This window comes from Catharus ustulatus, chromosome 1, assembly GCF_009819885.2.
Source record: "Catharus ustulatus isolate bCatUst1 chromosome 1, bCatUst1.pri.v2, whole genome shotgun sequence".
Lineage (NCBI taxonomy): Eukaryota > Metazoa > Chordata > Aves > Passeriformes > Turdidae > Catharus > Catharus ustulatus.
The window spans coordinates 28,674,539-28,702,120 of NC_046221.1; the positions used below are offsets into that span (position 1 = coordinate 28,674,539).

The 27,582-nt window shown below is 38.9% G+C and overlaps 1 protein-coding gene and 1 long non-coding RNA gene across 2 annotated transcripts in view; one reads left to right on the top strand and one right to left on the bottom strand.

The window, feature by feature from the left end:
• The window catches only part of VWDE (von Willebrand factor D and EGF domains), a 33,779-nt gene extending 6,486 nt beyond the window's left edge, over positions 1-27,293 (bottom strand). Inside the window, exons 1-23 of the mRNA XM_033073472.1 lie at positions 27,115-27,293; positions 25,576-25,807; positions 22,957-23,022; positions 21,942-22,201; positions 19,634-19,723; positions 19,222-19,366; positions 17,424-17,638; positions 17,043-17,116; positions 14,835-15,108; positions 14,545-14,753; positions 13,122-14,107; positions 11,804-11,940; positions 8,914-9,069; positions 8,211-8,315; positions 7,751-7,865; positions 6,238-6,488; positions 5,900-6,119; positions 5,213-5,350; positions 4,608-4,670; positions 2,455-3,123; positions 2,042-2,137; positions 1,861-1,956; positions 1,241-1,336 (exon numbers count right to left, since the gene is read on the bottom strand). Coding sequence (XP_032929363.1) covers positions 1,241-1,336; positions 1,861-1,956; positions 2,042-2,137; positions 2,455-3,123; positions 4,608-4,670; positions 5,213-5,350; positions 5,900-6,119; positions 6,238-6,488; positions 7,751-7,865; positions 8,211-8,315; positions 8,914-9,069; positions 11,804-11,940; positions 13,122-14,107; positions 14,545-14,753; positions 14,835-15,108; positions 17,043-17,116; positions 17,424-17,638; positions 19,222-19,366; positions 19,634-19,723; positions 21,942-22,201; positions 22,957-23,022; positions 25,576-25,807; positions 27,115-27,159 — 4,738 coding nt within the window. The 5' untranslated portion in view covers positions 27,160-27,293. The remainder of the gene's footprint in view (positions 1-1,240; positions 1,337-1,860; positions 1,957-2,041; positions 2,138-2,454; positions 3,124-4,607; positions 4,671-5,212; positions 5,351-5,899; positions 6,120-6,237; positions 6,489-7,750; positions 7,866-8,210; positions 8,316-8,913; positions 9,070-11,803; positions 11,941-13,121; positions 14,108-14,544; positions 14,754-14,834; positions 15,109-17,042; positions 17,117-17,423; positions 17,639-19,221; positions 19,367-19,633; positions 19,724-21,941; positions 22,202-22,956; positions 23,023-25,575; positions 25,808-27,114) is intronic.
• Positions 14-6,399, top strand: LOC117003511. The gene is made up of 3 exons (XR_004419515.1): positions 14-205; positions 2,818-2,881; positions 6,315-6,399. It is a non-coding gene; the product is annotated as an uncharacterized LOC117003511 (long non-coding RNA).
• Positions 27,294-27,582: the final 289 nt, after the last annotated feature.

Consider the following 27,582-nt stretch of genomic DNA (forward strand, 5'->3'; position numbering starts at 1 on the left):
AGGTGGGCAAAAACATAAGAGAAGGCAGGGAGGAGACGGGGTGGGAGGACAAGAAAGAGATACATTACAAATTATTCTTGATTTTTTTTTTTCAGTTCTTCCTCAAAAATTAACACTGGAAGTAACACACAATTCCACCTGAAGAGGAATTGCTAAACAGAGTAATCTAGTCTCAAACCCACAATAGCAAACACAGATGACAAAGGTAAGAAAAATGTCTTTCCATGCAAATATCCATGGTCTGGTTATATTTAGTGTTAAAAATGTAAAAGTTTAAATAAAAATTCTAAACCAAATGAGAAATCCTAAGAGACAAATGGACTGTGCTACGTGATGCAAGTGCAGCTGCAAACACGAGACTGACAAGCAAAGACATTTAAATATCATGGCTGGGGAAAGCCATGAATCACTTCTTCAGGAAAGCATCTCATTCTCTTTAGTACTCCTTCACAAAGAGCAGCAATTTTTTTTTTTTTGTCAGAGTTGAAATTAGAACAAGATAAACTGAAAACCAAAAGTCCTGGGATTTGAGGAGGAGACAAAGGATATTCTGAATTCAGGGTCAATAAGGCAATGGTGCATTCAGGGCAGCAATACATAAACAACATGTCTAAATTTGGATTCTCTGAAGGATACAAATTGCCCATACAAAATCTACCCAAAATTTGGAACTTCCAAATTGCACCATGTACAATTTGATATGTAATAGACAATTTATGTGAGGTAAAGTAATTCCAATCATTCATCTATGATCACAGCAAATTTTTCAGTTTTCAGGCCAGGTAAAAGAGAAAAAGACACCATAATGTGGTTCTGAATTCAATTTTCCTGTATCCCAGTCTTTCTGACACACTATTCGCTGACACCAGCTTCCGAATTTACCCCAATTTCTAATCAATCTGAGCTGGTAAAAGTTAAAAAGCTGTCAGGACATATGAAACATCTGTGTATTTGTCTAAAGGTAGTATCACATACAAAGTGCACTCAATTTTTCCGTGTTTGTGAATCACAAAATTTAAATGATTTTCAGCTTTTATCCTGCATTATGTTTTCACAGTTATGTGCAAGTATTACCTGATGTTCGAAAAGCCCAGGTATGGGAACCTTCAGAGAGGCACAGGTATTATGTAATTCGCTAGCAATGGACAGAAGGCATAAAAATCTTAAACCAAAATTTTCTTTCTTGCTCCTGAAGAACAGGAAAAATGCTGTGCATTTTTCTCTTTCTTTTTTTGCTTACTTGTATCACATCTTGGTCCCACAAAACCATATGGGCAGGTGCAGAGATTTCTGGCCAAGCATGTGCCTCCATTTTGACATGATGGTTTACAATGTGCTGCAGATATAGAATTATGTTCAATAAATCACCTCTAGAAAGATACCTGGACTGGTTATGCTTTATAAGAAAATGAAATGTTAATAACTGTCAGTGAGCAAAAAATTGGAAATAAAATAAGGAGATATATGCAATGCCTTTTGACAAGAGTAAGTAAAAAGAACAACTTCACTTCAGTAGTACAGAGTCCCAACAGTGGTGGTCACCCTGAAGAAAAGAAAGCAGACCCAGTTTCCACATAGTGCTTCCCACTCTTCAGGAGTGTTAAGCTTAGAGGCAAACACATTCACTGGTGAACTGCTCTACTTAATGTGAAATCTAAATTTAGGAATATCCAATCATAAGGAACATTTACTGTGCATACCAAGAAAATCAGGACATACACCAAAATGTAACTCAAGAGTTCTGTTAAAGTGATAGTAAAATGAAGGCACCTTCATGCTGTCAGAACGAAGAGTCAGGGGAGCTGTTCACAGCATCTTTTGGGGAGTTATAGATTTAAAAGCAAAAACTGCTGCATTTACCTTCCTCACAGGTGGAGCCGCTGTATCCAGGTAAACACTCGCAGACATTGGGCTTAATGCACTTCCCATGGTTTTTGCAATCAGGTCTGCATAGAACTGTAAAAAAAAATCAACAGCACTCTGCAAATCATTAATTTGTGCCTATGAATTACCACAAGCAAAATTAATGAGCCATACTCACCAGTCTGACAGTTATAACCAGCATAACCAGGCTTGCATTTACAAATATTGGGTGCCACACACTCCATATTTTTGCCACAGGGTTGTCTACATCTTGCTGAAAGGCAATGAAGAAAACAAAGAAAGGAATAAGGAAAATGAAAGTGGCATTTCAGCACATTGTGTCTTGCCTAATGTAGTGAACAGATCACAGAGAATCCATTATGTCATTGCCCATAAATGAGTAGTCTAAGACACATCAGGAAAGAATTTTTAAGTGCATCTATACAACTAAAAGCCTGTAGGCTATGCCACTATTAATAATGAAAATTCAATTTACCACACTTTTCACTGATAATACAGTAACAATATAAGTTATAAAGACATCTCAAGCTTCTTTTCTTCAAAGCATTTAAGTGCAATCATTTGTAATACCTCTGCAAGTGAAGCCATCTCCATAATAACCGTAAGGGCAATGACCGCACTTGACACTTCCATCCTGACTTGGCTCACAGGGTACACCAGGAAAACAGGGTAAATCAGAGCAGGTTACTGCTTTAGGAAACACTGTTTCACTCAATTCTTCAGGAACCATTTTTGGTGGGACAGTGACTTCCAGAAGGCTAAAAGGTAAATGACTTGCTTTATGCTTAGCTAATAGGTGCAGAACTCTCTGAGCATGTCCACCTTTGTTTGGCAAAGAATGTCCTTTGCTTATACTTGCTCTGCTGCTAGGGAAAGTCTTCCTGCTGCTCTCATAGCTGAAGGCCTCAACTTGTGCCCTTGTTTTCTTCTCAGGTGATACAGCATGGCTCCTTGAAGATGCAGCCTTTACAGCATGTACCGAAGAACTGTTTTCCAGGTCAGCAAGGTGATCACTGATAGTGCCTACAGCATAAGCCATGTTTCCAGTAACCATAGTTTGTACAGAAGCACTTCTCTGAGAATCAGGTGTCCTCCAGGCAGGGAATGTTTTTGCTGTGGAGGCTGGTGGCATGCTGCTACTGACCATTTCTGTAGACATAAATTTTTTTGGGACATCTGTAGAACTTGGAATATAACTTGACATGCTTGAAACCTTCTCAAAGGATGATGGTTGAAAACCTACAGTATGTTAGAAAGAAATGGGGGAGAAGTATGTGAATACTATCAGACATTTTTCCCTTTGAAGGTGGGGAATGTCTTCTGAACAGATTGACATACAGCCCATTAATATCTTCTGAACAGATTGACATACAGCCCATTCATTCTGTGCTTCAGGAAATCTCTCTTTGTGCTATGTCAGAATGTTAGTATGCAGTAGAACCTAACTGGGAGATTTAGAGAAGACCAATGTATTCTGATTACAACCTCTTCTGCCCTCACTATGGCTTTTTTTTGGCTGAAAGATAAGGACAAAGCATGATTTAAAGGAGCAGAGATTTTCTCATATTAGATCAATAAACAGATTTACTGTCAGCAGATTATTAGCTCCATATTTTGCTTTCAACTAGATAACCGAAAGGATTTAAGGAAAAGATATTGCATATGGTTCATCAGTGTGTCTAAGCACTAGAAGCAGAGATAAAACCACAGTGTATGTAGATGCTTATACATACTGATGGCACCATGGACAGTATTCTAGGGGAATAAGCCATCAACTTGTAGCATAAGTATTACCATGTTTTATTCTTCAAACTTTTAAATCTACTTTCTTAAACTTTCTGCATGGGTTTTAATAGTGGGATGTTTCAACTTTTTAATAAACATCAGAGACTTACTCATTCTCCTCATTCAAGAGAGCACAAAATGAATGATAAATTCTTCATATTCTGCCCAGGGAAAGTGTGTGGCTTGTGGAAAGAAATACAGTACTGTAATCCCAGACTGGTAGAATACTGTATATGGAGTTTTAGCATTATGGGGCAGTGGAGCAATGAACCCTAGCCTATTTATAACTAGAAAATGGTTTACAAAAGGTTAAACTTTACTGAATCATGATAAATGTGGTCCACCACTGCTGAAAAGCAAACCATTTTGCAGCTGATGAAGAATTATCCAGCACTGGCAGTGCAGTGAGAGAGTCTTCCCTCCCCCCATCAACAATTCAGAGATAAAGGGAAAAGACACATAAGACTTCCCTGCAAAGAAACCCCCAGAAGGCACAGACCTGGAAATGCCAGCAACAGCATTTACAGAGTTTTGGAATAAAGACATTCATTTGCCATATCCTTCACTTCTCCTTTGAGTTAAAGTAGGAAAATGGCATTCAACATAATGCCATAAACTTTTGTTTATCTCATATAACAGATGTCCAAATCCCCATGTTACCTATTTTATGTCAGTGGTTGGTCACTAAAACGAAAGGCAACTGTAAGAGTGCCATATATCACACTGTTAATAAAATCGCTTGACTGACCCAAGGGATTTGTTGATATTGACATTTCAGTCTCATTTCTCAGATCAGAATACAACCCCAGTAATTAATAAATTGGGTCAAACTGAAAAATAAAGTGAATAGCATAAAACTGGCTAGAACCTTTGTTTGCCAGTTATATTATTATCAGTATGTGAATCATAAATTCCATTTTCTTCTGGAAAAAAATCACCTTTATTCCCTCCAATTTCTCCCGTGGAATCCTTCCTTTCAATATCAGTGTTGTCAAAGCTTTCTGGAAAGATATGAAGGTGTACATTAGTAGTGCACAGACTTAGCTACATTTGTTTAAATTTAAATAAATTACAAACAGAGTTAAAATTTTATCACATGAAAACAACTCAAAATTCAGAAAGTAGATAAAAGTTAAAAAATGTTTCTTAAAAGTTTTTTTACAGAGCATTTTGAAAACACAAGTTATTCAGTAATTGCATGTAAACAAATGTTTGGCAGCGGCCTTGACTTGGGTAAATAGTTCTATGTTAATTAATATATTTTTCCAATAATTTATTAATAATTTATCATATTATGAAAATAATGAAGAAAAAATGTCAAAAATATTCCACTGTATTATTCTAGTTTGATGTAAAAGAATGGGGGTGTGGTTTGTATTTTTTCCTACACTAGAAAAGTGTTTAACAGCTAACTGTTGAGACACAGCCCTGCTTTGCTGAAAAGAGCTCTAAGTTATTGTCAGAAACATGAAGCACAATCAAAGACATTTTATCCGAATGACAATAAGACAATACCATTCTTCTGAAAATCAAATAATTTTACCATGACATGACTTCCCATCTCCTTGCATATCATTTGGGCATGGACCACAATGGTAAGAACCAAAAGTATTGAAACAAAATACTCCAGGGAAGCAAGGACTGGATGCACATTCATCTACATCCTCTTGACAATTTTTACCTGCATTGAAATACAGATTTAATTTTTTTTATAATATTGTGTCACTAGACTTTGGTAGTGTGTTTATAAAAATACAATGTATGCAAGTGCTGAGAAGAAAAAAAAAAGTGCAACCAATCATTTCAGTACATCTAGTAAGAAGAGCTGATAAGGTTTGCTATTGACATTTTTTCATTTCATATCAAGTATTTTGCTTATTTTAGAATATGGAGAAGATGGGGACTGCATGCTTATTTGAAGGAGGAATCTCCTGTGTTTGTTTCCCTGTATTGGAGAATTTACCTTTGCAGAGGAAATTAGCCTTCATGCAAATTAGCCTTCACGCAAATTAGCCTTCATAATGAACTAAAATAAACAACTATTACAGTCATGCCAGAAAAATAATAAAATATATCATATATCTGTACCACAAGACCATAAAGTTTCTTCATAATACAACAGTAAGTAATTTACAGTGAAAAATTTAAAAAGAAAATTGCAAACATAAAATTAAAAACTCCTATTTATCACTAAACACGACAAATGAATGGAAATAAAGTAGCAATTTACCTTGAAGTTCATGTGGACATTCACAGTAATAGCTGTTTATTCCATCCACACATCTGCCAACACCACACTGGTTAAGTTTACAGTCATCAGTATTCACTTGACAGAGATCACCTTCAAATCCAGCCACACACACACAAAGATATCTTCCACTTCCAGGTGGGAAATTAATGTTTGTCACACATGTGCCATTATTTAGGCAATCACATGATTTTACACTGACCTACAAGACACGCCCAATAAGACAGTTTTCTTTTTTTAAATGAACTAACAATGAGTTCTGTAAATAGACAACTTAGACGTCTTACTAGTAAGTGTCATTTTACTGTAATGTTCATTACCTCTATTTCTACCTTAGTTGTTGCATTGCAGTCATCTGTCAAAGAAAATGTTAATTTATGGACATTCATTGACACAGCTTTCCACAAAAGGAGACCGGATGGGGAAAGACTGGCACCTTCTGGACCAGAATCCAATGTGAAATGAATAGCAGAGCCCTCTGGATCTGAAGCCATAAACTGATATAAAAAATCTTCTCCATAAAATGTCTGTAGCATACCCTGAAAAGTTTCAAGCACTGGAGGCTGGTTATCTGTAACAAAGGAGATATTTTCCTCTTCTAAGGAAAAGTTGCAATATACTTATAAAAATTAAAAGGAACATACCTGTCTACTAAAGAAATCCCATGTACTTATTTCTCTTAAATTCTAATGACATTTGAATGGCACAGGAAAAACACTTGATATTTTCAATACTAGTGACTGCTGCAAGCAGAAATCCACTCACTGTAGCAGAAACCATGAAGAAAGAAGGCAGCATAATCAGTGTCTCAGCTGCTGAACTCTCTTGTTTCTAACATCATCCTCCTTGCAGAAGACATTGTGCTTCTTAGCTCTGGCTCATTTCTGCCTTTGGCTGTATTGAATTCCAGTTCATAAAATGGCTATAACATAGAAATCTGTCTGCTGGATGAGTTTCATGTCATTCCTTCCATTCACATCTCATCGTCTTAGAACAGGTATATATCTACCTTGGCTTTCAGTACAAGTTTGAACTGGGCCAAGATTTACCAGGACAGGCACCAAAAATCCCATTCAGACAGGACCCTTCCTAATAAAGGCAGAGTCTTGATTTCATGAGTCTTTCACTCATGAGGATACTGATAGGATGCCTGTATATGTGAGGTGTAGACTTGGGTTGGCAGGACAGGCTGGATGGCTAATATGAAAGCTTCAAGAAATATTCCATTTGGTGAAGGGACCATATCCAAATACTAAAATCTGTACAAAAAGAGCTACAACTTCTATGTCTGAACTTTGTACTACAGAGAAAGAAAATGAAAAATTTGGATTAAAGTTTTTTCCTTCATAGTGTGGTTTTTAACTGGAGTACAGCAGCCCTGGATGTATTTTTAAGTATTTAGGCCATGTATCTATGCCATCAATGTAAATTATGCCCAGATATTAGGTGTCTAATAAATATAACATGTCATTTAATTTGTGATCTCCACTAGTTTGTAATCAGAATAATTTGTTGAAAAATACCTCCGATACCTGTATGTTGAAGACAAACACATGTGGATGTAGCTGTGCTAAGTATCAAGACTCCAAGTTGCTAATTAGACTGAAAGTTGTTAATTTTCATTAGTTATTTGTCATGGCTACAGTAGGAGTCAGGGGAAGCAAATTAAAATATTACATATATGGTCTGGAAATGACAATATAATTTTCAGAAACTAATAGAATTGCCAAAACACTTACCTAGTTAAACTTAAAACATCACTATTACCATAAATGTAAAAACTTTGCAGACTTTCAACTACTTGGTATTAAAAAAGAACTATTTAGAACTTACTTTCAACAACTGACCAAGTTAACTTAGATAAATCAGGTCTGCAGAGTAAGCAAGGGCTGGAAGGATTTGTGTCTCCTTCACCATAACAGAGTCCATCTATGTTGCATGTTTTCTCCTTTAAGAGAAAAGAAAATGGGATTCATTAAGGGTTTTGGTTATCAAACTGTTTATGAATTTTTAAGTATCAAATAAAATCTAGTCATTCTGCACTTCTATTAAACAACTACATTTGTCTGTAAATCTAAACAACTAATATCAAGTTTGGTTTTACTTGGTAATTATATGAAGAGTTTTTTGTTTGATTTTTTACATTTAAAACTGCCTCATCCCAGCTTCTCTTTCTGTGCATTGACAATCCCTGTTGGAAACAAGAACAGGGTATGTTCTGCTAATTTTCTGGATATTTTTTTCAGCCTAAAAAAATGCATATTTTCATAATAGAGAGTAGTGAAACACATACCTTTAAGGTACATAACCCAGATTCTCGTGGTTCACAGGTCTGACAGGCTCCATCATATAATATCATTGTTTTAGAGTTGCTATAAACAAATCCATCATTAGAAATCTGCAAGGTGAGCAGTAAAAATGGATTAACTGATACAGGTATCGATATATCACTCGCATGGTCAGCTAGCATGAGCTTCCACTCATTAATAGACACCCACGTGCATGTGTCTAAACTCTTACAACAGTCATCAGAAATCTAATAAAACCTGCCAAGGAGTCTAGGCAGATTTTGAACAACCACACGTTGGTGTTTACTTCAAGGTAAATTGAATTGTGTAGGCTCTATTGACCTTATTGACTCCATCTATATGAGAGCTCACATACCTGCTCTTCAGGGATTCGCACATGTGGCTGAGCTCAACTCAGTTCTACCTAGGATGGATCCAAGGTCATTTGAAATACTCTAGAGTAACCACTTGGCCTTTAACTTGTACTCTTGAAGAATTGTGTCTGCAGGGCCTAGGCTGTATCTACCAGTCCCCTTGCAGGAGAACACTGTCAAATGATACTTGACATTTAAGCTTAGGACTGAGAGCCCAAGTTAAGCAAGTTGACTTCTCCCTTTAGTACCATTAAATAAAGGATAATATATACATGATGTATTTTCATCTTAATAGGAATATTTGTAAGTGAATATTTGAAATTTCTGAGAGTACCTTTATTTGCCATCTGGCAATAGGTTTGTCATCAACCATATCCATGACATCGGACTGCTGGCCATCATTTGGTAACTGGCAGTCAACAGCTCTGGCATTTTGGAAGGCAGCTGGCATAGTTAGAGGTTCTCCAGGAATCCATTGTCTATCACGATACTGAATGTTAAGACAGAAGATTTGTTTTTCACTGAAATGCATAATGAAAACATTTTTACCAGAGAAAAACTCTCCATATATTACACGGTGTTTGAACTAGTCTAATGTGTCTGGATTAGAATGCAGTGGTAAATATTAGATGACAGTATTTGCTCACACAGATTTTTACCTAAGCCTGCCACTGTGGAGGAAGAGGCAGAGAAGTCTCTCCCAAAGCACAGCCCTTTGGCACTGCACTGCCAAGGATGAGCAGTCCTTCCAGTTGGAAGGTAGTAGGAGCGTGAAGCACTGGGGATCCTCAAACACCGCTGATCTGACGTGTAAGTGACACTGTTCCACTCCATCTCTGCTCCCATGTGAGGACAGGCTTTAGTCAAAGGAACAGATGAGGGTTTTGGCAGGGCTCAGGAATCATTCTGGGTGTCAGGGCAATACTGGCAGTTGGCCATTTAGCCCTTGTACAAGCCAAGAGGTTGTTCAATAGAACAAGACACCATTGACCCGCTGCCTTTTCTTCTAAACTGCTGTGAGGAACAGGGTATCCAAGGATCCATCTTGAGAACTCAAGATAACAGAATAAGGATGATAATACTATTTGATGGAAGCATTGATGTGGAAGTAGGGATAAGCATATGGAAAATAAATAAAATTAGATGGAACTAAGAATCCAAGCAGTCTAAGAATCAAGAGAATAGCAAGTAAAAAGGATTTTGAGCTTGAATAGTTTTTACTGAGCAGGCATATTTTTTATTTGCTGGAATTAATCAAAACATTTATTCAATCCCAATCCTCATATGAAGAGTCATCTGCTGTATAAGTCCTGCCTTTTTTAAAAAAAATAGAAAAAGAAACATTTTTGCTAAAAAGACATGTACTACTTCCATTCCAATCACACTTATTTTTCTTTCACCCTATACTCATTTAAGGAGTTCACAGCAAAGGTAAGTAGAAAAGCTAAATATTTCTAAATATGCAATTTTGAGTGCATTTAGTACTATAACCTTTGAAACGTGGCACAGCCTACTTGTTCAGAAACCTTTTGCTACGAACTGAAGGCAAGTGCAGATGTTTTTTTAAGAAACAGCATAGCCTTTCAAAAATCAATTTAAAAGCATTCAGATCTGTAAGCATTCCAGTTCATAAGGTTCACAGAAATTGGAGTTCAGTGCAGAACAGAAGGAAGTAAAACTGTATTTTTCTTTTGCAGAGATTAAACAAACTCTCATCCTTTACCTTTAAATTCTCTATGTCTGTAATCACAGGTTCCTGTCCATTTCCTACCCAAACCTCTATCAAGTATCTACTCTAAACTGGCTAAGATAGTCCATGAACAATTGATTTCATTTCACATTTCAAAAGTGAAAATATTGAAAAGAAAAAGAAATTCTAAAGTCCGTCAACATGTGTCTTCTACAAAATTTTGATAATTTAAGTTCAACCTCAAAATATGTGCAGTTCTATATTGTTCCAAGTCCACTGACATTTCCTTAAATTCACTATCTCTCCAGCTTGAAAAACTAAACAAAAAAACAGTACTCCAAACTTCCTTTCTTTTGTATTCTCAAGGAAAAAATCTGCAGCTTTCTCCTCAACTGCAGCTAACAGCAGTAAAATGGCTCTTGTCAGTGAGATCATCATTAAAAGTGACTAATTAGGAAGTTTTTGTGTTGGAAATCAAATACAGCCCCACCAAGAGATATTTTAGAGTATCTTGCCATGAGTTAAAACTGAGACATTTCAAACTGTGATAAGTGAACTCCCAATAATTGTCTTACTGTGAGCTTGGTCTAAAAGTCTTTAATATAGGGGGAGTGTAAACTTACTCTCGACAATAATTTCAAGCCAATTTGAGTGGATACATGTTGAGCTTAAGAAAAATCTATAGCCAGCATTGCCTAATCTGTCAAAATAATTTCAGCACCTGCTGGAAATAGCTAAGGAAAAGTATTGTCTCAGGAACAAAATTTCCCACTGAATGGTTCCCCTTTTGCCAGCTCTCACCCCCTCCATCATCACACCAATAAAATACAGTTTTACTTTTAGCATTATTGTTCTCATGTCTAACATGACATAAGAACTATTTATTCCAGTCTACAACTTGTAAATTGCTTATATAATTGCCTTGAACAATTTTTTAAGGAATGGGCAACAACAGTCTCTCTACACAAATTCCCCCTAAGTTTACAGTGAAACATTTTTTAATCTCCTCTTCAAACCTGAAATAATTCACTAAATAGCTGTGGTATTCTACCTCTGAGAAATGGACAACATATCAAAAATGCCTTTATCTTTTCCTAATAGATTTATTATGTTTATAAAAGGCTACTTCAAGCATTAGATTTGAGACAGAAATCTAGTAATGGCTTTAACCTTGCTGTCCTTTTTCAAAGAAGTGGTACTTCAATTCACCTCCATAAGCACTTAAAAATATAACGATGTACTGGCTGTTACTAATAGGGCTGCCCTTGCCCTTTTCTGATGGATAGCTGCTGTATGCTGTTATCTCCCTCCCAGCTGCTGAACATACCCATTATGTTTTGTATTTCTCTTATCATGGAGGAAACGGCAATCTTGCAAAGTCTTGAGTGTTTGCTGCGAAGTGCTGAGTGCCTTTGCTTTTAGCTTCCACTAAAGCATTGGGTTGTACCCACATCAATGAATAATATGTTTGACATTTTTTCCCTTGTTCACTAAGAAGTTTAAAATGTAATTGTCACTATTCAGGGAGACCTACTTGCAATTTGATGATTTCACATTTCAGGTTCAATGAGTCCCTGAAGCCATGGCCAAACACTCTCACTGATGTACACTCATACTGCCGAATATCGCAGAGCCCAGCATTCTCCAGCTCTGTAATTTCTGGAGCCTGGTCTTGGAAGCAGAGATTAGACAATAAATGCTAGTATGAGAACTCATTCATATGCATTTACATTAGGCAATATGTTTACTTTTCTATCCAACTGTGAAAACTATGGAAACAAGAAAATCTGGACCCAGCTGAAGGGAAACATAAATAGAAAGATTTTACATTGTTGCACTGAATTTTTAAATTTAAAGCTAGGCTTCTGTCTTCTCTTGGAACCTCAGTATTAGGAAGCAGGGAAATTTCAACTGATAACAAACGTTCATGAATACATGTTTTGCTTTCTCAACTATGGTTCTTTACATCAGATTTCCAGAATAAAATTGAAATTAAACTAAAGCCTTAGAAATAGGAACTGGAAAGGGGACAGTTATGCAACAATTTATATCGGGATTATTTTTTATTAAAAACTAAATTTTTTTTTTTTAAATCTCAGATGGAAGTTGTTTCAGGAACACTCAGGTCAGAACACTCAAAACCAGTTTTTATTACATAAAATCAGCATATTTTATTCCTCTTGAAGTCAAGTATTTCTTATTATTCTATTCCCTCTTTCTCTATTTGCTCTTAAATAAGTCATTAAAACAAAAACACCGTTGCAAAACAGAATATTAACAGGTTTTATTTTGAAAGAGCTTTGACTTTGGTAGTATTGTTCATATTTTTCCAGTGTAATTGTTTAACTGATTTTTTAGTGAATATCTTACCTGCTGAAAATGAAAAAAACCCTGCCCAGCACTATTTGCTATACTTCTTTTTCCTTCAGCACCAATTCTGCTCCCATCCCATCTAACAGTTAGCTTACAGAGATGTAACATCACCGAAGACAAAATCATCCCACTTAGAGTTAATAAACAGGATCACATAAACTATACAAATCTAGGAGAGGGATGAATGTGGCATATTTTCCCTAAAGGAGAGACCATGTGCAAACATTGCCAGTCTCTTGGGGCTACACTCTGCATTGCAAACTGACTTTTTAAATCTGACCTATTAGATACTAAGCTCATGTTTTGTCCTTGGAAACAAGAAGGCTGAATGCAAAATAACGTAGCTGTAGTAAACTGTAACTAAATAATTGAGAACCCTTGTCCATGTACAAAAGCAGTAGAGAAAGGCAGCAAAACAAATACACTTTGCACAAACACTGAGAACATTATTGACGTAAATCTCATTTCTCCCCACTTACCAGAGAGCATGCTGCAGTCATATGAGCTGTAGCCTTGAAAACATGCACAGCCCCATTCTGTACATTCCCCATTACCACTGCAGAGACTGGGACACTTTAAAGCAGTAAGGAGGCTCTCAACTGACTCTTCAAGTTCCTGTGGGCTGTAATGTATTTCTTCCAAAATTCTCTTCTCACATTCATTCTCCAGCAGAGCTAAGGAAGCTTCTGCCCAACCGAGGTCATCCTTCAGCAGCAAATCTTTAACACACATATCGACGGCATCCGCTGTTCGCCGGCCAAGGAGGGCACCACAGGATCTCCCTATGCTGGAATTAGCTATTGCCTGCTGGCACAGGAACAAAGCACTAGATTCAGTAAGGCCTGAAGGTGTGGGCCAAGAAGGAAGGAGCTTTCCATCTGTGTCAGTGGCATGGTCCTCTGGGAAAAAATAACTATATCCCTCTAAATCGGTTTGGCTGAGACTTTGGAAAATGAATACTGGATGGTATTCATAATAATTTTGGCGCTTCCCTCTACTTGTAGCAGACTGACTTTTGTGAAAATGACTGCTGTAATGGTGAGAATTTCTCCGAATATCTAAGCTTGAACTTCCCTCTTTTTCTGTCCCAGTATTTCCCACTGAGGTGGCAGAGAGAAGCATGTTTACTAGTGATATTTTGTGAAGTCTGGTTTCATTATTCTGTTTCTGCAGATGTGTAGATGAATCCATTTCATGTGGAGATGAACGTTTCTTTAAGCCCCTGACAAGATCAGCAGGACCAAGATACTCAGCAGTGACATCCAGTCCTGGTATCAAAGAAAGAAATCTACCATTTTCACTTTCTTTACAAGACAGAGGAGGTTCTGACTGAGTAACTGTCTCCAGTTTGTTTGCTGGTTGATATAATTTGGTATCTCCAAGTGTACAGTCACAGAAGAAAATTTTTCTAGAAGATGTTAACAAAGCAGGTGTCTTGTCAAACAAGCTCTCTCCTGGTAAAATTCTAGTAATGAAAGGAAAAGGTGAAACTTTATCATCTGAACTATTTTCTTTGTATTACTAAAGTATTTTGTTCTTTGTTGTTTCATACTTCTACAGCATAAGTCTGCAACACACAGCTGTATTTAAGTATCAGTTAAAACCTCAGGAGTAACTTATAAAATAATTGAGATGAGTGGGTATTTTCTGTGTAACTTGGTACTTTGTTCCAAACCTAATCAAACCTAATCAAACTAATCTTACATCATAGTGCTTAAATAGTTACTTGGCAATTCAGTTTCAATCTTCTCTTAAATTATTATGAAATGCAATTATGCCATTCTAACATCAACTTAAAAACTTAAGGAGATTTGTTGATTATTATTTTGACAAGTTTTTAAGAGTGTGAAGGAAAGGCAGAACCAAGAAGGATGGCATTTATCAACAGAAGCATTTTGTTACCTCCATTCCTTAATAAAAGAAAAAGGAACATTAGCATGGTTTGGGATTTCCATGCCACTCGCAGTGTGATAGTCATTCTCTGCATTTCCATCAAAGGTGCCACAGAGTCCCAGTGTATGTCTGTAATCTGAACTGGGTGCCCTAAGTGTTATGCTCATTCCCCATTCGCTCACATCAGCACGAACGAAAGCTCCAGAAGAAAACAAAATCTAAAAAGAGATTGAAGATAACCTCATGAAAAACAGGATTTTTTATTTTACCTATTCTGTAAGCACTTATTTACCACTTACTGTTACTTTTCTTCCTAGGTAGGATTCAGTGATTCTGACATTGCTTCCTGTTGTGTCTCTGTTTATTACAGACAAGTGTGGCTGTGATTCATGGAGCTGACCACTGCACATGTCAAATGCAATTATATCACTTCCTTCCCTAGCAACAAAGCCACAGTTGCAGGATGCTGGGTAGTGAAGACTTCCACAGTCCCACTGGCGAACATGAACTTCAAAATCTCGAGATGTACTCTTATAGAGAACAAATGTTCCTGTTTCAAAATTGTCATAGACTCTGGAATCAAAAGAATACCATGTGTTATCACTTTGGTTGTGAAATAACTGTATCACTACATGTCAGAAACTTCATTTTCAAGCTGGTTTTAAATATTTGGTGAACATTGATACTGAAACTCATTTTCCCAAGTCAGAAAAAACACTACAGCCCACAGGGTAGAACACAGTTTTAACGTGAGCAAACGCCATCATATCGTCCTCTGAGCAGCTCGAAATTAAAAAAAAAAATTTTAAAAATCTTATTTTTACAGCAGAAAAGAAGGATCATGAGTGGAATATATGTAGACAATGGCAGTTAATGGAAACATAGACATGAAGCTACTGCCATTCTTTGATTTCAACAGTGCATATGGAGGGTACTTCTCAATCTCATTGTTTCTACAATGGTACACCCTATGCAGCAAGAGTAATATGATGCATAATAGCAGTGTGCATGTGGGGGCAGCTGCTGAAAACTGCACAAGTACCCTTGACAAAATGATTTAGAAAGTCACATCCTTTTAAAAAGGTCTGCTTTATTAAGATAGAGATGGGGAGCACTTATTCCCAATGATAATTTAAGATGAAAACTATAAATAGCAACTTGCTTTTTTTCCTTAGGGTTAGCCATCTGTCCCCTGAAGCAAGGCTGAAATAGCCAATTTAATGATTCTGCAGCAAGAAAAAAAAAATAGAAAAAAACAGGAAGAAAACCCCCAAACTTTTGCTGTAAGTTTAATACCTCTTGGCTATAAATGGCATTTGACAGTTGATTGTAGACTGTCAATTTGCTTTGTGCATAATGGGCCAGCAGACAAACTACAGATGGCTGCACTACTGGGACTACATTGGATTGTCCACAATTCAGTAGGTAATTTGTTTCCTCAGTTTGTAAAATAAAGTACCAATATAATTTATCCTTAAAAAGAAAGCTCATTCTCTGCAGCATCATGCTTCCAGAATGATCACATTGCAGTAAAACACTGCTACGTAAGAAAGCCTGATCACAATGGTTACAATACCCATGTTAAGACGTCCCTAAAATTTCCATTGAAGGAGAAACTGCAAGATCAGGATAATCTCATTGACTTTATTAGCAACAATAGTAGTCAAAATTCTATCTGTGAACCAATTACAACTTTTATTGTAACAGAAGGAGATTCTGTTACATTTGTGGGCTGAACATCCTTTTTTGAAGGCAATATATCCTCTTCTTCTCGCCCTGTCACTTGAAATGTGCTTCTGCTGAGCAAAGATTATAAAACTCCCAGGTGTGGAGCCTGTGTTGGTTCAGACATCCTTTATGAACCAGAAACACGTTGTAAGAAAGAAGCACACCAAAACCAGCTGCGGCTAAGAAAGCTTTTTTCACTTCAAAATACTTTTTGGCCAGTGATGCGCAAGTGACAGTAGCAAGTAAGTTGCTTTCAATGCCACTGATAAATGCAGCAAAATGCTGCACAGACACCAGACAACTCCTCATAATTTGATCCTTAGAAGGATTCAGATATTGACACACAGAAATAGGGAAACAATGTTTTTGTTTGGAAACATCTTTGCATCAAATCAACAATTTTATCATGGTTCATATTTAATATAAGAACATTTCTATTTTTTGTAGTCAACAGACTCCACAGCTACTATTACTCTTGCCCATTTGCTTTATTCTCTTTCCACAACCACAAGACTTGCCTTCAGAAATGCAAATATCGCAAGCCTCATCATGACTGGCAAGCTTTTACCACCTAAAGCATATTTATCCTTATTGCAAAAAAAAAAAATCCCATTGTTAAACACTCAGTGCAATTGCAGAAAACTGCAGCTTACTTGTATCATCTGCACAGTTTAGAATAAACGTAGAAATAATCAAAGAAATTAAACACACACCCCAAAACCCACCCAAAAAAAACTCCCAACACACTTAAGAGCAGCAAGAGTAGCAAGCCTAATTACCTTCCATCAAAAGTAATTATATGAGGGTCAGTAAATGAGTAGCAGTAGGCAGTGGGTAGATCCTTAACTGTAATCTTCAAAACAAAGAAAAAAACTGTAAAACATGTCAGGTTAGGAAATAAATGAACTCAGGAACATTACCTATCTTATTAGAGTAGTTTACATTCTAATAAGTATCTTTTAAGCAATCTTAGTAGTTACTTCAATATTAAAAGGCAAAAAAAAAAATCAAATGTAAACATAGATTTTCAAGAAAATTCACTAAAATCAACCACTTGATAAATCTTGGTGTGAATCAGCAAGTCACAACTGAAATAAAGCTTCACTAATACCAGCCACACTTCTGGACAGTTTACAGATCTTAACACGAAGATTTTCAACCTGTGTGCTTTCTGGAACATAGCCATTCCACAGGAAATTCTCACTGGATATAGGTTCAACTGCAATTCTGGTAATCCTGTCTCCATCCTGCATGAAGTCTGTTACAGCAGTGAAATAAATTACAGCTTGACCACAGAGTCCATTATTGCAGGATTTCTGGAGAAGATCCACATGACAAGAAGAAAGAGCCAAGTTTAGACCTAACTGCTCTTTACCTGTTTTAAAGAAAATACATCATTAGTGATTTCCTCCTCTAAATAACCCACATTCTCCACCCTACTGTTAATACAGATACTAACTTATTTACACACACTTTCATAAATTAAACAATTATGCATTTTTCTTGGGTTTGGTTTGGTCATGCAAAAAACCTCCTCTCTACCTCTTCATATACACACCTGAGACAATGTTTTTGCATTCCCCAGTTTGATAGACAAATGGAAATCATGACAGGTTTGATAATGTGAAAAAAACAAATGGTTGTCTGCATAGGCAAGGCTCCTCCCGGTTCACATGATTTAGAAAATATTGAGAAAATATTACAGAAAACGGCTATAAGAGTAATAAATGATGACTTTGTGACTGCATATATAATACAGTAGTTTCACGAATACAAGCCGCACGGAGTATAAGCCGCACTTCCGGTGCCTCGACAATGTTGCTGTCTTTGTCAATAGATAAGTCGCACCCCGAATATTAGCCGCACTTTCGTTCGTCGCGAGAATCCGTGCGCAGCTTTCACAAATTGGCCAATTAGTAACAGGATCGCGGCATAGCGGGGTTTACTGGCTCGGGGCGGGGCCAGGAAGGCTCGGCCCGCTCACGGTTGCCGACGGGGCTGGCCGGGTGGTGCTGCCGCCGCCGCCGGGCTCGCTGGCCCCCCTCTCCCGTCAGCACCGCCCCGCTGCCGCGTTTGCTCGTCCTGCCGGCGGGCCAGCCGCCGCCGCCGCTGGCAGGCATGCCGGCCGCCCCGCTGCTGCGCTTACTCGCCCTGCTGGCGGGCCAGCCGCCGTTGCCAGGCACGCCGGCCGCCCCGCGCCATGTTAGCTCGCCCGGTCGGCAGGGCTGCCGCCGCCGCCAGGTTCGCCGGCCGCCCCCTCCCGTCTGCACCGCCGCCGCGTTTGCTCGCCCTGGCCGGCACTGCAGGCCCCCGCACCGCCGGGCTCCCCCACACTGCTGGCCCCGATTCTGCTGGGCTCCCCCTGCTGCCAGGCAGCCCCACCCACCGGGCTTCCTGCTTCTGCCATGCTCCCCTGCACTGCTAGCCCCAGTTCTCCCAGGCTCCCCCGCCCTGCTGGCCCGGGCTCTGCCGCCCCCCCTGCCCCGCCCTGCTGGCCCAGGCTCTGCCGCCCGCCCCCCACACTGCTGGCCCCGCCTCTGCCAGGCTTTCCCACCTCAGCCGGGGCCGGCCGGGCTCCAGCTTGGCTTGGGGCTGCCGCGGGCTCTCACTTCCGTGTTGGCAGCTTTTAGAATATTGTTCATGTATTAGCCGCCCTCGAATATTAGCCGCACTTCCGGGTTTCCACCAAACTTTTGGTCAAATTGGTGCGGCTTGTATTCGTGAAATTACTGTACTTAAAATGCAACAGGTAAACAAAATGCAAACTTCAACACATAATTCTTTCATAATTTCAGCAGCATCATACAGACTCTGAATACTTTGTTTTAACATTTTAGAAAGTATTTTACAGTGTAACAACTTCTCCTAAGTAGGAAACCAGCACAGTATTTCTAAAAATATAGAAAAATAAAAAATAATTAAATATACAAAACATAACAAAATCAGAGTAATACTTACCTTCATCAACACTGTTTAATGTTAGTGAGATTTTGCAGTCATTTTTTAACTGGCTAGATTCAGGACAAGGAATAGGAATGCTACTTTCTATTGTCAGTCTGTATTCCTTCCCATCTTCTGATATATCATATGTTTCTGGATGTATCTAGCACAGAAGAAATTATACTTAAAATGCAATCCTTGTGAGTAAACTGCAGCACTGCTTCCTAATCAGCTTGGAGTGCTTATTTGCATGGGTTGAGGAGCAGTAGCATGAGGAGAAGATGCAGACATAGCAGCCATAGTCTTGAAGAGGTGAGTAAAGGAGCAAGGATAATAGATTCACAGTTTATACATTTAAAGTGCTTTCTAGTTCAGAGGACTGATTGCTGTAGCAATACTCAAAAATTCCTACTACATTTTACAAAGTTACCTTAATTCCAGCAAAGAATTCCTTGCTTTCAACTGAAAAGCTTTGTATATCTGGATTCTCCATGAAAAAAGAAGAACTTCTACAGTACACCTGTAGGGTAAAACCAGAATAACTGAATACATTTTTGGTATGAAGTGGTCACATGAAGACAAAACTTGGACACTGTGGTCAGTTCAATGATTCATCATGGCCACTATTCTGGTGGTACCAGACGGTACCAGCTGCCAGCAGTAATTGGTAAATACTGCTAAAGAAAAAAAAACAGAAACAGACTGAGCATCCTAGGACCTCTTCCTGGCATATTCTACCAGTGGCGCAGACTTCTTCAACTAATAGCTGCATACAAATCATACAAATCATTTAATGAATACTTAAAAAATCTTTTCTGGAGCATTTCTGCAACCAATGATACCTATGAAAATGTATTTTACACTTCTTTACATGTTATTTACTACTTTTTTTTCGTTTCATAGTTGTTGTCTTTTAACTTTGTTTAGTGACCATCAGATCTTAGATTACATTTTTCTTGTTGTTATAGATCTGGATAATTTTTTTCAAGATAAGGAATTCAGTGTGATTTCCCTCCATGAACCAGCTTCATGCTACTAGACATGGTTTTGCAGACCACTGTGGTTTTGCTTTGGTTTGGTGTTTGTTTTGGTGTTTCTTTTTATTTTGCTGCATCCAGATCTGATGACCATACATGCAGTATTTCCAGTCCTGAAAAAAATAGTGATTCACAGCAGCAGGAGGTAGTTTGTGATTGTGCCTTTCCTTTTGACTGTCACCAAGCCAACACTGTCAGGCAAGTCTTTACAAAATCCTCAAATGATTTTTGGGGAGTAACAATTGCTATTGCTGTCCATAAGCCAACTATAAGCCTGGATTTGGCTTGAACATGCATATGCATACCAACCATGGGGTTTTTTTGGGTTTTGGGGTTTTTTTTTTGTTTTTTATTTTCTCCAGGAAAAATTTACCTCTATTTTTGCACATACAGGTAAAAGATTTATTGATTTTCCAATGCTTAGGCTTCTCAAAGTTACCTTGAGAGCTTAAGTCCTCATTCTGGTACAATGGAAGGTAAGGCATCACACTGCTTTTGGTGGCAGAGATTAAAACATACAGTAATTTCACGAATACAAGCTGCAGCAATTTGGCAAAACCCGGAAGTGTGGCTAATACTCGGGGGCGGCTAATATGTGAATAATTTTCTGACATTTACAACCCCAGATGTGCCAGCCAGGGCGCCGAGCCAATCACCTGCCAGTAAAAGCCGGCATTCCGCGATTGTTACAGTGTTATTCTGTTGCCCTGGCTTCCTGCAGGCAGCACGGGGGCGGGGAGAGAGGCGGGAGAGCTCTCTTCCCTCCTCTGCCGCAGCCCGGGCGAGAGATGGGGGGATCCTGCGCCGCCATTGCCGCGGCTCGGGGAGGAGGGAGGAGGGTTCTGCCCCTGCCCTCCGCCGCCGTGGCGGGAGCAGGGGGTGCTCCGTGCCCGGTTGGCGCCGCATCGCGAGCGGGGCGCTCTCTCCGTGCCCGGCCGGCACCGCGGCGCAAGCGGGGCGTGCTCTCCGTGCCCGGCTGGCGCCGCGGTGGGAGCGGGGCCGGGGCAAGCGAACCCAGAGGCGGTGGCCAGCCCCGAGCGGCACCACCGAGCTGGGCCACCTGGCCCCGTCAGCAGCCCCTAGCGGGCCGAGCCTGCACAGCCTTAGTTGAGCCAGTAAACCCCCCGCCATGCCGCAGTTCTGTTAGTATTTGGCAACTTAGTTGCACACGGGTCCTCCATGCGAACCACAGAGCGGCTTATATTCAGGTGCAGCTTATTTATGGACAAAGAACGAAATATCTGCCAATACCCAGAGATGCGGCTTATACTCAGTGCGGCTTGCATTCATGAATTTACTGTATATCCTAGACACAAAACCAGTAAGCAGCAGCTCATCCAGAGGAAAAAATACATATCTTATGAATCAACAACACAGTTTTTCACAACTTCTGTCTCTTACAGCCTCTCATTGAGATGCATCCAAAAATCCTCTTAATTGACATTATTCTAATAAAAATTTACCTCCTGGAGGCACACCACATTGTATTGAGACAACCAGTCTCAAAACCTCAGAGGCAGTGGTAGTTATATTTCTGTGATATTTACATACTCATATGGGTAGTTGTTGTAAATAAGTAAAGGCAGTAGGCTTCTGGCAAGAAAAATACAGCAAGGTACTGACCTCTCTCTAAAAACTGTTAGTGTCTACTGAGCCATATTTACAAATATACAAAGAAATCATAATAATGCTTCAACATACTCTGTCTCCAAGTCTGACGTTTATCCCATCTAGCTCTAGAAGTGAGAAGGTATGAACTGTTGTTTCATGTGTAAGTTCTTCTTTGACACCCTCAGGAGAAAGTCGTGACCAAGTTACAATGAATCCAACAGAGCTGTTTGCAAAAGGAATGCCAAAGCTACATCTTAGGTAGATGCTGCCTTTGATCATCTCTGCTACAACTTCAGGAACAGATGGAAGTGGTGGTGACACAGATGGAGATGATGTAGGAGCCAGGCTACCTAGTCAAACAAAAGTGTGGTCTGTGCTTTTTATTCTGTGCAAAATCAGTATTGGATACAATGACACTGACACATATTTTGCCAATTAATACACTAATAATATTTACCTTTTTTATATATGGAAAGACTACATAATTTCTTAGGAGAATCTAAGAAAAATAAGTATCTTCCTTCTTATATTTATTAAGTGGAGAAAAAACTCTTTATGAGCTTTTGATTATATTCTAGATGATAGAAAGCTGCTAAAGAGGGGGGGAAAATCAATCCAAATAAACCTAAACAAAAACCATAAACAAGATAATAAGATGCAATTAATTGTTTTACCAGGCAGGAGAGAGCAACATGCAAAGGAACGTGCCTTACAGAAGAATAATTCCACTACTTATCAAGAAAGTGGGGAAAAGAAAAAGAAAAAAGGAAAAAGAAAAAGAGTATTCAGAAAGGAACAGAATAACCAACAATAAGATTTGTAGATTCCTCTCATATTTTACTCCTGAAGAATCAAAGTAATCTGTCTTTCAGCATCATTGCAGTTACTTTTTGACAGTTTGATAACTACTCAAAATATTCTGAGAAAGAACTTTAGTAAACCAAGTTTGTCTGAAATTACCTCCAAACTGCTCATTTTGCAACCAACCAAGCAATACTGCTGACAACATGAACACATTTTTATTCAAGTCAGAATATCACTAAATGTTGACATTATTGGGTCACAGATGCACAGAAAATCTTGAAAATCAAAGTAAAATACTCACTGCTACAGACACCTTCAATTTCCATTCCCTCAGGATCACAGCTCTGTGGCCTTGCATCTGAAACAACTATAAAGGATTTTTACATTGTATATTCACACACATACAGAGTACAAGCACCAGTGGTCTTAGATTATAGACCAAAAGTCACAAAACACTAATCGAAGTGCAAATTTTCAGAATAGAAGCAATCTTGTAATATACTCCATGTACAGCTGTGACTGCAGTGAACACAACATCTCATGGTGGAAATCATCTACGGGGAAGGGTACAGAACATTCTACCACCTCTACAACTTCTACGGCTGATGTGCTCAGCCAATAGTTATACACCATGCTAGTGAATAAAAAGGAATTATACTATTCTCTTGAATATCTATTTTGCCTCTCCAAATTCACATCTGAACACTTATTCTTTAACTGTAACCCTGGACAGCAAAATTCAGTGCAGACCTGCTTTGAAAAAATTCACCTTTCCTACAGAAGCCTAAGAAAAAGTGTGCTTGTGCACTGCTATTGTTTTGTATTTTGAATGCTATAGAAAAATAAGTGGAACTTGACTTAAACATGAAAATGTCAGTTAGTAACTACTCAAACTACATCAGAAGGGCAACAGCAACACTGCAAATCTCATTCATCAAAAAGAACGAAGAACAGATTTTGCTCTTCCACACTTCAGTAGTATAATGTTTGAATTCCTTAGCATGTAGAGGACAGATTAAAAATTTGCATCAGGTATTTACAGCTGTCAAGTGTTAAGGAGAAAACACAGTATACATGGTAACCTAGATACAAAAAGCAGTACAACAGTATAATGTACTTCACAAGACAATATCATCTTAAATATGTGCATTTAAATTCAAAAAGTGCTTCAGATTTACAGTGCTCAGTAGAGGCAAATAAGAGTTACACTTTTTGCCTGCTTTGTTTTGGTAGTAAAAATTTGCTAGCTGGCTGTCTAGCTGTGGTTTTATATCTTCTTTCCTCATCATGTACCAGGATCCAAAGTAAATGCAAGTCCTATTGTGCAGGAGTTCTTCATTATTTCAGGCACATGCTTGCTGAACCCTTGGAGAATGTCTTAACAAATGGATCTAAAGGTATAATGATGGGCCACAAAACCCACTGATAGATTTGCTACTAAGCTTTTCAAAGTCGTCAGTATCAGAGACTATGACTCCAAGCAATACAACATATCATGCATGAAAATACTGCTAGTAGTTTCATAATGGTGTGTTACATGACCTAATAAGAATTTCCTACTACACTAATTTGTCACTGTTTCACAATATTTATAACTGTAAGGATTTAACCCTGGCTTGCTTATCTGAAAAATCTGTCATGAACAATGAAATACTGAAGTTTTGAGCTGCAAACACTGACATGCTTTTGCAGCACAAGCATCCAAGACAATAGAAGTCATTGCAAAATTACTCCTTTCTCATAGTACTGATAAAATGTGTATCAGTAGAGCATTTCTGTGCTGAATTTTCTTCTAGTAACAGCATGTATATGCTCCAGAAAGATGATAAGAATTACAACAACAAAAAAATATTCCTAACAGTGCTAAATAATTTATTCTGATACATACTTCTACGGATGTTCAGTAATGGCTATTTGGAGTGAGTGCTGTGAATTACACTGAATTTTGGTACACTGAATCTTGGTACACTGAATCTTAACTTCTAGATGTGTCTTATAACCCCAACTCATTACATGGAAAATTTCAATTCTCAAGTTTCTGGTCTTTGAAAACTAGTCAAATGCTACATGTACGTTAAAGAGGGCAAAGTGAACCCATCTCACCATTTCAGACCATTTCTTCTATCATATTAATATTAAAAGTAAGGATTGCAAGAAATTTTAGTAAAACTATTTCCTGACATTTCCACTCCACCAAATACCAGACAGATACAGAGCAGAAAAACACTTACAGTAATTTCACGACTATAAGGCACACCCTTTTGACTAAAATTTTCCCCCAAACACAGAAGTGTGGCTTATAGTCCGGTGCGCCTTATATGATGGACAAAGTTCGGAAATTTGCCTACCCGGAAGTGAGAGCTGTGAGCCGTGGGGGGAGCCAGCAGGGCCATGGCTGCCAGGTGGAGGCGGGGCAGAGTGGTAGCGGGCATGCCCCGGCCCTGTGCAGGCAGGGCGGCCCCCCCACAGGCATAGCCCAGCCCCGTGGAGGTGGGGCAGAGCCCCAGCAGGCATAGCCCGGCCCTGTGGAGGTGGGGAGGAGCCCCAGCAGGCATAGCCCGGCCCTGGGGAGGGGGCACGGAGGGGAGGCAGGCATAAGCCCGGCCCCGGAGAGGCGGCATGGAGGGGCAGCGGCCACAGCCCGACCCCGGAGAGGTGGCACAGAGCAACGTTGGGCATGCCCTGGCCCCGCCTAAGGTACCGCTCCTGCCAGCAACTGCACAGGGGGAGCTGGGGGCGGATCCTCACTGCAAAAAGAAAGTGCGCCCTATAGTCCGATGAGCCTTATATGATCTACAAAGTTGCGAATTTTGCCGACTCCCCGGGGGTGCGCCTTATAGTCCAGTGCGCCTTATGGTCGTAAAATTACTGTAATTATAAACACACATACTTAGCTGAGTTAGAGCATGCATTTTCTCACCTTCTGCACAATACCCCATGCATCCTTGGGTGGGCTGCAGTAAGTAAACAAAGAAATCTCCGCAGTTCCTCACCCTGACAGGGATTCGGAAAAGACAGCAGTCTTTTGAAGTGCTGAAGAAAAACTGCCATGTAGCACAAGCTGTTAACTGCTTGATCTCACCAGGTCGAGGCATGGACTCTGAGTCCCTCAGAGACAACCACACAGGGGCTTGAGTCCCACAGTGATTCATCTTCAGCACCAGAGAAAAACATCAGGAAATGGTTAATGCTGCATCAAACTGTTGCTGTGCTTTAACGAGAGGTACATATGTAATTAATTTCTCACATGAGCTTTTAGCAAAGTTCAGCCAGTATAACAGAGGGATTGCTGACTTTCCTCCTCAAGGCTGAATACCAGTACACACAAAAGAGACTTAAGACCTTAATTGAACCTAGTGAATTTGTGTTTGTTTCTAAGACAGGCTATAATTTAGTGCCTGAAGAACTTAACTGGAAGCCACATCCGAGTGTTTTGCTCAGAAAAGCTCACAGTTTTGTTATGGCTCAGTGAGCTACTTTGCACCATTAGCCTACAGTGACTGTGTGGATGCTACCAAAAGACAGCAAACAGAGTGTAGAGTAGAAGTACACTGAGTATCAACTTAAGGTGTTAAAGCCATCACCTTTTACCTCCCCTTGGCGATCAACTGAAGGCTCAACTAACCTCCTGGATTTCTTCTAAGAGATGTGGGCAGCTGATGCATTAACATGTTTGAGCTGTTTTGTGTTCATTTAAAAGCATTTAGTTGATGGCATTTTAGCTCATTTTTATAAGAGACTGTGACAAGAAAATTTCAATTCATTAGAAAAATCAAGGCTGCAATATTGTAATGACATTTTTAGGTTTTTTAAGGAAGGAAATGTTTTTAAAAGGGGAAACTAAAAAGATGTATCTCCTAAGAATGTAACAGAGTTCCAAAATAAAGCTACAAATAAGCTCTGAAATAAAGAACTAGACATCTGAAGTATTAAATATTTCAAGTAATTCTTGAGTCTTTGGAGGCTTGCAGATGACAAGGCAACAATATTCAATTAGCTCTCTTAGTTCAAATCACTTTAGGAGTAATCTCCTTTCTGTGACATGATGACTTTAAAAGCTCGACAATTACAGGGCTCATGTGGCTGCAAGCCTTTATACTGCTCTCACAAGGCCTTCTTAACACACTGACCATCACACAGTTACAGCTTTACAACATGATAGCCCTGCTATGCTGCCACTGAGAAAATTTCTTTAGCACTGAGTGGCAATTACAGTTTTTGAGTACTCTAAAATGGATTTAATTTATCATCCTCTGCTATTGCCCATTCATTGTAAAATTTTCAATGTTTAAGACTTTCCAGTAAGCACATTTTAATATAATCAAGCATTTGGAAAAGATAGGAACTTTGTATTGTTCCACATCAGTCCCCATAAACATACTCTTTTTTATACCTATTCTACTGAAAAATTCTTTACCAAAATACCTGTTTCTCAGAATGAAATGATTTGTAACAATACCTCCACGCACTTGGTTGGCATCTCAGCAGGCTTATCAAAAATCATGAAGCGATACCATCCTGGTGTTAGGGAATGGTCACAGATCAAATCCTGAATAGCTGATTGCTGGAGGTGGGATGAATCAAAATCCACACTTCGGTAAGGGCTCTGCAGGATCTGATGTCCACCAGGAGAGCATTCAAGAACTGTGGAGCAAGAGTATTTCAAGTATCAAGATGGAATGCCTAATAAGTATTTTAGAAAAGTTGTTAAGCATTTTTAAAGGAAAATAAGGATATGTTGCAATATCATGCAAAACCAATTTTATGAAATAATATATTGAAGTCTTAGTAACAACAACTTTTCACGTCAGCACTCCGAAATTTAATAAAATTAATTATGTCATAACTTTCCTTCTTTTAGTGGATAATAAATGCAGCAATAACCACATAGGCATTTACCCTGGATGCAAAACCAGTGGGAAGGAAT